This window comes from Leucopleurus acutus (genome assembly GCF_964270905.1).
Source record: "Leucopleurus acutus genome assembly, chromosome: 15".
In the NCBI taxonomy this organism is placed as follows: domain Eukaryota; kingdom Metazoa; phylum Chordata; class Mammalia; order Artiodactyla; family Delphinidae; genus Leucopleurus; species Leucopleurus acutus.
In genome coordinates this window covers 66,901,644-66,912,861 of record NC_139157.1, presented here as the reverse complement: position 1 = coordinate 66,912,861, position 11,218 = coordinate 66,901,644, and the positions used below count along the sequence as shown (strand labels likewise).

Below are 11,218 nucleotides of genomic sequence, written 5' to 3'. Positions count from 1 at the left end.
TCTTCTGGGACCCCTATAATGTAAACGTTGTTGTGTTTAATGTTGTCCCAGAGGTCTCTTAGTGTGTCTTCATTTCTTTTCATTCTTTTTCTTTATTCTGTTCTGCAGCCGTGAATTCTACCATTCTGTCTTCCAGGTCACTTATACGTTCTTCTGCCTCAGTTATTCTCCTATTGATTCCTTCTAGTGTATTTTTCATTTCAGTTATTGTAGTGTTCATCTCTTTGTTTGTCCTTTAATTCTTCTAGGTCTTTGTAAAACATATCTTGCATCTTCTCAATCTTTGACTCCATTCTTTTTCCGAGGTCCTGGATCATCTTCACTATCTTTATTCTGAATTCTTTTTCTCGAAGGTTGCCTATCTCGACTTCATTTAGTTGTTTTTCTGGGGTTTTATCTTGTTCCTTCATCTGGTACATAGCCCTCTGCCTTTTCATCTTGTCTATCTTTCTGTGAATGTGGTTTTTGTTTCACAGGCTGCAGGATTGTAGTTCTTCTTGCTTCTGTCTGCCCTCTGGTGGATGAGCCTATCTAAGAGGCTTGTGAAGGTTTCCTGATGGGAGGGACTGGTGGTGGGTAGAGCTGGTGGTTGCTCTGGTGGGCAGAGCTCAGTAAAACTTTAATCCGCTTGTCTGCTGATGGGTGGGGTTGCGTTCCCTCCCTGTTGGTTGTTTGACCTGAGGCAACCGAACACTGGAGCCTATCCGGGCTCTTTGGTGGGGCTAATGGCGGACTCTGGGAGGGCTCACACCAAGGAGTACTTCCCAGAACTTCTGCTGCCAGTGTCCTTGTCCTCACGGTCTCCAAAACTAGCAGGTAGGTCTGGTTCAGTCTCCTATGGGATCACTGTCCTTCCCCCTGGGTCCTGATGTGCACACTGCTTTGTGTGTGCTCTCCAAGAGTGGAGTCTCTGTTTCCCCCAGTCCTGTCAAAGTCCTGCAGTCAAGTCCTGCTAGCCTTCAAAGTCTGATTTTCTAAGAATTCCTCCTCCCGTTGCCAGACCTCCTGGTTGGGAAGCCTGACATGGGGCTCAGAACCTTTACTCCAGTGGGTGGACTTCTGTGGTGTAAGTGTTCTCCTGTTTGTGAGTCACCCACCCAGCAGTTATGGGATTTGATTTTATCATGATGGCACCCCTTTTATCGTCTCATTGCAGCTTCTCCTTTGTCTTTGGATGTGTGGTATCATTTTTAGTGAGTTCCAGTGTCTTCCTGTCGATGATTGTTCAGCAGTTAGTTGTGCTAACTGTTCAGCAGTTACGGTGCTCTCGCAAGAGGGAGTGAGAGCAGGTCCTCCTACTCCACCATCTTGAACCAATCTCCAACATGTCTTTTAATAGGCAAATAGGTAAACCCTGATACATCCATACAATGGAATGTTATTCACCACTAAAAAAAAATGAGCTATCAAGCCATGAAAAGACATGGAGGCATCTTAAATTCATTTTACTAAGTGAAAAAAGCCAGTGTCGAAAAGCAGCATATTGTATGACTCCAACTGTATAACATTCTGGAAAAGGCAAAACTGTAGAGACAGTAAAACGATCAGTGGTTGTTGAGGGTTGCGGGGGAGGGAGGGATGAGTGGGTGGAGCATTAGGCCAGTGAAGCTATTGCGTGTGATACTATAGTGATAGATACATGCCTTTATACATTTGTGCAGAGCCAAGGAACTGTACAACACAGAGTGAACCATATGCAAACCATGGGCTCTCATTAATGATAATGTATCTATATTGACTCATCAGTTATAGCAAATGTATCACACTAAAGCAAGATGTTAATAATAGGGGACACTATGTTTGTTGTGAGGGCGGGAGTATGGGTGAAGTGGTATAAGGAACCTCTTTATACTTTCTGCTCAGTTTTTCTGTAAACCTAAAACTGCTCTAAAAAATAAAGTCTAGGGCTCCCCTGGTGGCACAGTGGTTAAGAATCCGCCTGCCAATGCAGAGGGCACGGGTTCAAGCCTGGGTCCAGGAAGATCCCACATGCCACGGAGAAACTAAGCCTATGCGCCGCAACTACCGAGCCTGCGCTCTGTAGCCCACGGGCCACAACTACTGGAGCCCGCACATGTAGAGCCCGTGCTCCGCAAGGAGAGAAGCCACCGCAATGAGAAGCCTGCACACTGCCACGAAGAGTAGCCCCTGCCTGCTGCAACTAGAGAAAGCCAGTGCACAGCAACGAAGACCCAACGCAGCCAAAAATAAATTTTTAAAAATTTTAAAATAAATAAATTTATTAAAATAATAAAGTCTATTAATTAAAATAAAAAGAAAGAAGAATAGAAGAAAGGAAGGAATAAAAGAAGAAGTAAAGGAAGGAAGGAAGAGAAAGCTGTGTACATACAGTCTTGAAAGTGTAGCATGAACCCATAATTATGACTAATCCATTCTGTATGTTTGAGTTCCAAGTAGTACACAAATCTGACTAGTCTCTCTTCTTACCAACATTTAGGATTCCCCATCACAAATGCAAGATACAGTCCCATGTCTTTGGCATGATGTGAAAATTTTTCCACAGACTGACTTTGCAACATCATCTCTGGTCTTTGCCCACGTATTGTAAGCTCCAGCTGCAAAAGTCTCTTTGTTCCTCTTTCCTACCCTTCCAGACCACTCTGCCTTTGCTCTTGCTGTTTCCTCTGCCTGTGTCCTCCCCCGCTTCTCTATCTAACAAAATCCTCCAGTCCTCCAAGACCCAGCTCAAATGTGACCTTCTCTGTAAGAACATTCCTGACCTGCTTTCCACCCCAGCACACCAAGCAAGAAAGCTGTCTCGCCCAATTTCCATAGTTCTTTGTGCCCATCTGTTCAATCAATGCTTAATACACCACAGAATTAACAACCGCAGCATCAGCAACGGTTTAGTAGGAAAATTCGGGGCAGAAAGAAGCCAGATCAAAGTAGATTGAAGGAGTGGGTAGGAGGTGAGCTATGGATACATGGCAGGTGGGCTACTCTCTGGGGATTGGTTTTCTTGTCATTTGGTGTTGCTTGTTTAGGTTTATCTTTAGCATTTGTGGTTTTACCCAACATAAGTTAAGGATGGTGAGAGGAAAATTCCAGGGGTGACTGTGGTGCTGTCCAGTGCTTGGGTGCTGACGGACCTGTGTCACTTGAGATCAGTAATTCTGATCCCAGGAGCTGGGATCATCCTCAATTTTGGGGAGGAAGTAAAAGGGAAGAATGAAAACATCCACCATTTGTTATCTCTTGAAGGTTCTGCAGCCATAGCCTGTTTGAACTTTGGGGAAAGGGAAAAGGCTAGCTGACTCGGTTCGTATCCCCTCTATTTCTCATGGGATCTACAGACTCCTGAAGACCAATTAATGATTAGAAAAAGCAATTGATTATTAGATTTTCTAGCATCCACTGAACAGACATTAAAGGCTAAGTATATTCCGGGAACTGTGCCAGGCACTGGAGATACAAGATAAACAAAATAGGGTTCCTGCCCTCAAGGAGTTGCGTCTAACCAGGAAGACCAACCTTGAGCTCATGCCAGCAAATTACACTGTGAGGGAAGCTCGGGCCTTAGTCACCAGGGCTGCCATAACAAGATACCGTGGACTGGGTGGTTTCAATGACAGGCATTTATTTTCTCACAGTTCTGAAGGCTGGAAGCCCCAGATCAAGGTCCAGCAGAGTTTGGTTTCTGATAATGATTCTCTTCTTGGTTTGCAGATGGCCACTTTCTCGCTATGTCCTCACATGGCCTTTCCTGTGAGCGTGGCTCGGAGGTGAGGGTGCAGGTGTGAGAAGAGGGGGCTGGGGAAGAGAGTGAGCGGCGGGGGGGCTCTTTGGTGTCTCTCCTTATAAGGACATTAACCCTATCAGATCAGGGCCCCACCCTTAGAACCTCGTTTTACCTTAATTACCTCCTAAAGGCCCTGTTTCCAAGTACAGTCACACTAAGGGTTAGGGCTTCAATACCTGAATTTGGGGGCACACAATTCAGCCTCATCTTGTCTAGGGAGAGATGGGGCAGCGGAGGGCTCAGCAGTGGATGACTGTCGGTCTGGATTTGGGGTCATTTGCTATGTGATGTGAGTGCCTGGCCCCCAACTTGGAGGCTCTGGTGATCTAGCAGTGCCAGGCAACTAAACAGTAATTATTGCCCCCTGTAAAAAGGGAAAGTGTCTACATCGCAAGCCTCCTGTCAGTCATATCTGTATTCAGTGATGTGTCCTTGAACCTCCGATATATTATTTTTACATTTGTTAGCAGCTCTTCTTGATGGTAGGGTATGTCGTAGGTCTACTGAATAGTATCCAGATGTCACTCGGCTTTCACTGCAACAGCCTCTCCACGCCTCCTGCAGAGGTGATTGTTTCAAAGATCCTCTAAGTGTCAGACTCAGAAGAGAATAGTTACTGTACTTGACGTCCTCAAGAAATAAGCATACGTGTTCCTTTGCCATGGTGGGCTTGCCAAGAGGTGCCTCTCCGCCCCTGTCTTTTGCAGATAGCACTTGTGAACACCAGACTCTGCGAGCAGCCAGTGTTGTTCTATCCTCATGGATAGCATTGTGTTGAGGGGCCCCATCTGGGGAGTCCGTTTTCTCAGAAGAAGGAAATGTCAGAAGCTCTGAGAAAATTAAGCACTCCTTGCTTTATACTTCTGTCGCATTTGGTGTACAGTTCTCATCTGGCATCTGGCCTTTTGGGCCCCATCAAGGCTGATCAGGGCCAGATGATGAGTTTTTTCAAGGTAGGGAGCGGGTCACGTTCATCTATATTCTAACCTCACTGGTCCTCCAGTGGTGGTTGCAGTATCCCGGCAGTGATCACTTCTGGATAAACTAGTATGAGGGTCGTGCATTAAAAATAGGATTATCATTCTCCTGGCATTTTGTGTCCCCAGGGGAGTTCATTCTCTCTGCAGCGCACCAGCCCCGGTCCCTGGCTATTCTCCTGCCCTTGGTGTAAGGCGAACACTGGCCAAAGCAGAATCCCAGCCCCTTGCCCATAGGAGCTGCTACCCTTAGGGTAATGGAAGCAAGGCTTTGGGCCGGGATGGTGCTTGGAGGGTTCATGTTGACAGTGTTCTCTTCCCCTCTCCAGGACCAACAATTCTTGCTTTAGAAATGAGGGGGAAAATAGTAATATTGGTTCAAGTCAAAACCAAAACCCTCTTCCTTTCTATGATTACTCATAGAAATAGTTGGGAAGTTGGTTTTCTGTTGCTTCAACAAGTGGTCTGGAGGACACACCTGCAATGTGGAGGGCCATTGACAGCACTTGAAAAAGCTCCCTGTTTCCTCCCTTCCCCCTTTCCTGCAGAGACTCCGTTCAGAGGAGGATTTTTGCGACAAACTATGGGTTCACAAACACGGGGAATGGCTCCTCAACCAGGCCCTAGTCTCCTTGCTGCTGCGGTCACTGTGCTGGAACTCTCTGCCCAAGGAGGGCAGGGAGTGTCTGGGTCTCCGCTGTTTCCACAAAACGGGCATTTCCATAACTGTTGTCACAAAGGCAGTTCATTACAGATTTTGACCCTTCCTGCATCCTCCGTCCCTTACAACACGTGCATTCATTTCCCCGTATTACTGCTGAAAGAATACAAACTTCGTTTCTCTGTCGTCCGAGCATCATTCAGAAGCACCCCGCCCATCTGTGAATCATTCCCCGACTCTGATCAGAGCAGTGTTACAGGTCCTCTGCTGGCAGGAGGCAGCAGCCCAACAAAGTCTGAAGACCCAGGACTTCTGTGCCAGGCAGACTAGGAAGCCACCAAACATTGCGAGCTGAATGGATGTCTTACTAAGCTTTTAGATGTGATCTGGCCAGTACTGGCAGAGGAAGCTCAAGGGGAGAAGGCAGCAAGCACTGTAACGTAAATCACTGCAGACCCTTGGGCGTTACAGCCCTAGGAAGCTAATGATCTCTCCAGGAAAGACCTGACCGTGGTTTTCCAGCAACAGAACACGATGTAGAACGGGGAGGACAGACCCCCGGATGTGAGTACAATCTCTCAACACAGGGTTTGGACCAGTAGGAGCAAAGCGAGTTATCGTAACTGATGGTGCTTCCTAACCACTGGTTCCTGGGTGCCTGTGGACCGTCTCTGGGTGGGCTGTGCGTAATGCCTGGCTGGGACTTTTGTTTGCAGGTTTCTTCTAGAATATTTTGCCTGTTAGGAGACTGGATGCAGTGGCTTTGGGATACCGGTACCGGGGGACTTTTTTGTAAATCTTCAAGAAAACCTCATAGACCTTTCACTGTAAAAAGAAAACCTATCGCATCACAGACCAAGCAGCTGTTTGGCCCTCTGGCATTTGTGATGAGAGACAAAAACACTGGCGAACTGGAGAGCAATGAAAATGGGGCAGTGGACTGGGAGGAAGGAGGGGAATCTTTCTTAGGAAGCTAAATCCCTTTCTGGATTCAGGATGCTCATTGCGTATTTATGATCGTGCATTATTTCATTTCTGCTTAAAGAACTCGCAGCTTGTTTGCATTTTAAGGTTTTTCTCCTGTGAAAAATGCTGTGCAAGTGACAAAGAGGGATGTGATTGATAGACTTGGGGCAGAAATTCCTCACCTCCTGCAATGGGAAGTGTCTTGAATGACAGGTGATCTATCTGGAAGCGGAAGCTCAGATTGAATGAGGGAACAGAGCTGCTTGCAGCCTGGGTACCCAACAGGTTGGCAGTGAAGTTTAACTCCTTGATTTCAGACTGGTCCTCTGCCCTCCCCACTCACTGCTGGGGGTCCAACAGCCTCTTTATTCTTCTCCCCAGCCCACTTCCTTCCGCCTGGTTTGATTTGTCAGTTCAGAGGTATCAGATGAGAAGCCAAGTATCCCCTCACTGCAAAAGGATGGGGATCATTGTTCTAGGTGGGAGGTAAGGATACAAAGATTTAGGGCAATGATCATGAGAGAGGTGGAGAGGAACGTGAGCTGGGCCCTGCACCCCAACCCAAGGTGGAAGTCAGAAAGGAGGCAGAGGGACTTCCCTGGCGGTCCAGTGGTTAAGACTCCGTGCTTCCATTGCAGGCGGCATGGGTTTGATCTCAGTTTGGGTCTGATCCTGGGTTGGGGAACTAAGATCCCATATGCTGCACGGCAGGGCCAAAAAAAAAAAAAGGAAAGAAAGAAAGGAGGCAGAAGACTCAGCCACTTTGATCCCTCCCTCCGCCCCCCTCTGCCGTGTGTAAATGAAAATGAAGGCGAATACTGGAGGTCCTACTAGTGAGGCTACTGGGTTTAAACTGAGCATGAACTTGAGATACCCAAGCACACAGCGATGGTGCTAGCAGCAGACTAGGAACTGGAAACCTGGGATTCTGTTCCTGATTTTGCAGGCAGTTTTCTGGGCATCTCTGGCGGTGGTGAGGTATCCAGAATCTCCTGCAGGCCGCTCTCTGCCTCCGGCGGGCTGTGCACTGGCTGTGGTGGAGGGTGTGGGATGGCTTGGGGGTGGGGAGCATTTTATTCTTAAGTAGCTGCCATTGAAATTTTAAAAAAAGAAAAACCAAAACGCTGACATTTCTGCTTGGCCAACATTTTCTCACAAATGTAGTGTTTCTGTCTCTTTAAAAAAAAACAAAAGGAATAGTAATGTGCGCTGGGCTTGTAAAGGGCTGTTTACCAAGGGTAATCATGGGCTGTCTCAGTAGCTGGCAACCATGGCAATCAGTGCACCTTGGCTTTTGTCTCAGTGTCCCCGAGGCTGAATTTATGGCATGGGACGGAAGGGAGGGAGGGGAGCAACTGTCAGTGTAGACAGGCCGGTTAACCCATGCTTCCATTGCTGGGGAGGCCGGGCGGCTTGCTGATGGGCTGCCCTGGGGTTGCAGCAAGAAGATCTCTGTTCCGCAGGAGTTAAGCTGTGGAGTGAAATCATGAAATTTTAGCCATGATGATAATGTTTGTATGAACCGGGCCATTGTACTTGAGACACTCAAATGCCCGTTGCAGGAAAGGTTTGGGAAATAAATAACAAATGAGTGAGTGCAGAAGAATGTGGCTGAGGGAGGGAGAGCATTGAGGAAGCCAGGGCTCATTTTCTGCGTTTTCCTGCCATTTGGGCCTGGAGTGCTTTCGCAGGATTGGGGCAGACAGATCAGAAGCTCAGGGTAATTGGTTTGGACGTGCCGCAGGTTACCTGAATAAAGACAGACGGTGTATCCTGTGTTTACGAAAACAAACCACTCCCCAACAGTAGAACATTCTGGGAAACATAAAGCCCAAACTACAGTCTTTCAGTGCGACCCTGGGAACTTCCAAAGGCTTTTCCAGCTCCATTTCTCTCTGTTTTGAGTCTCAACTTTATTCTTTCATTGGCGCATTCATTCAGCAAAGATTTGGGGTGCATCCCAGCGATCTCTGACCGTGGCTGCGGGAGGGGTCCCCTGCTTGTACCTTCTCCAGGTTTGTTGCGCTTCTGATGAGTCTGGTGATCAGAGCAGGGTGGGTTTGTGAGGGTTCCTCGTGTCTCTTTCCTTGTTATCTCTTTTTTTTTTTTTTTTTGGCCGTGGTGCGTGGCTTGTGGGATCTTAGTTCCCCGACCAGGGATTGAACCTGTGCCCTCGACAGTGCAAGCGCGGAGTCCTAACCACTGGACCGCCAGGGAAGTCCCTTTCCTTGCTCTTTTTTATCCACAATTTGGGCAACAGATGGACGACAGTGAGAACATTTGATCATTTGCAAGCTGAGCAGGGAGAAGAATGACCTTTCAGAAGTTATACTACTCACATTTGGCCAATACTTTCACGTAATAAAATACCATCTTTAGTCCCTACCACAGTCCTGTTGTTCCGTCTGTTTTATACATGAACGTTTAACCCCAGCTGCCCGGAGCTGCTGGTGACACGAGCCACCTGGATGTCACGGTGATGCAGAGTCAGAGCAGGTACCGACCAGCCCTTTCTCAGTCACATCACAGCCAGTGAAAGGAGCATGGGGTTTGCCTGGAAACCGCTGTAAAGGACGTCTGTATCTTCTGGTCCTTCATAACTAAAACGGGTGGTAGGTCCTGGGATTCCTTGTGGTACAGCATTTTCTCTCCATCTGCAATATTGGTATTTTTAGCTAGCACATTTTAAAACAAAAAGAGGCCCACATTGCCTTGCCCTCCTAATAGGAATAGGTCAGATTCTTAAGCTTTCCTTCTTTGGCCCCCAAAACCCTTCACCTTTGGCATAATCCCAGTGGCTTTGGTTTGCTCTAATGGTGGTCCAGCGCTACTGGGAAGAGTCAGTCTTTAAAATTCTATCCATTTGGCCATTTGGTGGAAAGAGGGCTTGAGTTTACTGCTAGTTACTGCCCCCAGACCACGGCTCCGAGACGGGGCTTAGCATTCTGTCACCGGTTTGAACTGCCCACTTACTTCCCTCTTGTTAAGCCCCTCCCTAGAGTAACTGTTTGTAGCATCAGTTTTGTTCCCAAGATGGGTTGTTCCAGCAGTTATTGGCTAGGAGATGGTCCGGGCCTGCTCCCAGCTCTCCACCTGTTGCAGATTTCTGGAACCTGCACCATTTACAATGGGAAAAGGGTGAAGGAAGAGAAAGGCTGGAAATGCTGGGAGAAAGCCCCATGGGTGTGGCCCCCTCCTCAGGGTCTCTGTGGGGTGTGGTCCACAGGCACCTAACTGGCCAGGGGAATAGGCATGTTAGCCGTGGCGGGCCCACAAAATGCGGTCCAGAGGGCCCTGTGTGTTCCCACACAGTGTAGTTTCCTGCCGAGGGTGGGCCTGGAAATCAGGCTACATTCAGGGGATTGTGTCAGGCCGCTGCTACCTGGGTGGGAGACGCAGAGCAGACCTCGCCGTGGTCTGGAGTCTGCGGGGGTGGGGATGGGAGCGGGGTGTTTCCGTATACTCTTCGCCTTCCATGTGCAATTTCAGGGTTTGCTCTGCAGAGGGTGCTTGCCGCCTGTCCTGTCTCCCCCAGCTCCCCTCCCCTGCACTGAGCGATCAGCAGATGCCCTAAAACCGGGGAGGAGCGGTGTGGACTGTCCTGGGTGCTGAGTGGTGCTGACGGCAGCTTTGTCCTGTAACCCCTAGGTCCCAAAGATGGCATAGTGATGAAGGCCCCTTCCAATGACCGGAACGTCTTTACCCGAGGGTGCCTGCCTGGGCCCGTGGCATCGCGTTGAGCCAAAGGAACTTGTCTACCACTTCCCGGAAAACGTCTTTCTCTCCTAATTCATGAGCCAGCAGGATGCGGTCGCCGCGCTTTCAGAACGCCTGCTCATAGCTGCATACAAAGGCCAGGCGGAGAATGTGGTTCAGCTCATCAACAAGGGTGCCAAGGTAGCGGTTACCAAGGTAACAAGAGAATAAACACTTTAGCCATTCCCTGGGGAAAAGCCTGCCTCTTAAGCATTGTCCATAAAACTGTTGTGTTTCGTTCAGTTTTCAAAGAACTGGTTGGTTTTGTTTTTTGTTTCCAGTGCTGGAGGTTTGGGGAGAAAGAAGAAGGATTAAACATGCTTTCGTTGCTATGTTTCAAATGGAGCCACTCGTAATTAGCATTTGACCCTCTTTAAAATCGCAGTGTAGATTTTTCTCACCTACTTCTTTAGCCAGATGGACAAGAGATCTCTCTGGAGAAATTGGGGCACAAGAACTTACTGGGTAGAGTGTGTGAGAATCACGTTAGGCTCCCTTGGGAGGCCTGTGGACGACGGGGCAGCCCAGACGCCATGCAGAACCTCACTGCTCCCATCTGGACAGTGATAGGCTTGGACCAGATGCCTCCCAATGACCTCTTTAGGCTGATTTCACGTGGGTCAGTGAGAATGCGTGGCAGGCTTTGGAGGGCATTGCTGACCCCCCACCAACAGATGACACCATGGTAGACGAGAGAATGCACAGGCCCAAGGGCAGTTTTATAGCAAAACTGAGGTAAGGCAGGCTCTGCCCAGTTAGGTGACAAGTGCAGATACATAGACGAAGTAATGCTGACGGCAAGCACTTAGTATTGCTCTAAGCACTTTATAGACCTCTAGAAGAGGTTCTTTTTTCATCCTCACTTTAGAGATGAGGAAACTGAGGCACAGAAAGATTGAAGTAATTTACTCAAGGGGCCCCCAGCTGCTGAGTGGCAAAACTGCAACTTGGACCCAGTTATGACTCCAGAGCCCCCCACTCCAGGCCACCCCAGAGAGAGCCATGGAGAGAGGCGAAGTTTCATTTTCAAATAGTAACGTCTGTTGACCTCTGACCTCCCATGGCAAAGATTGGCCAGCTCACATTTTTGGTTAGTCA

The 11,218-nt window shown here is 48.4% G+C and overlaps 1 protein-coding gene across 4 annotated transcripts in view; it reads left to right on the top strand.

Annotated features, from left to right (window-relative positions):
* Positions 1-10,034: 10,034 nt before the first annotated feature.
* ANKRD6 (ankyrin repeat domain 6) overlaps positions 10,035-11,218 on the top strand; it is a gene marked incomplete at its 3' end in the record, with an annotated part of 86,820 nt that continues 85,636 nt past the window's right edge. For all 4 annotated transcript variants that reach the window (XM_082855260.1, XM_082855259.1, XM_082855258.1 and 1 more), the window contains exon 1: positions 10,035-10,276. In XM_082855260.1, coding sequence (XP_082711386.1) covers positions 10,157-10,276 — 120 coding nt within the window. In that variant the 5' untranslated portion in view covers positions 10,035-10,156. The remainder of the gene's footprint in view (positions 10,277-11,218) is intronic.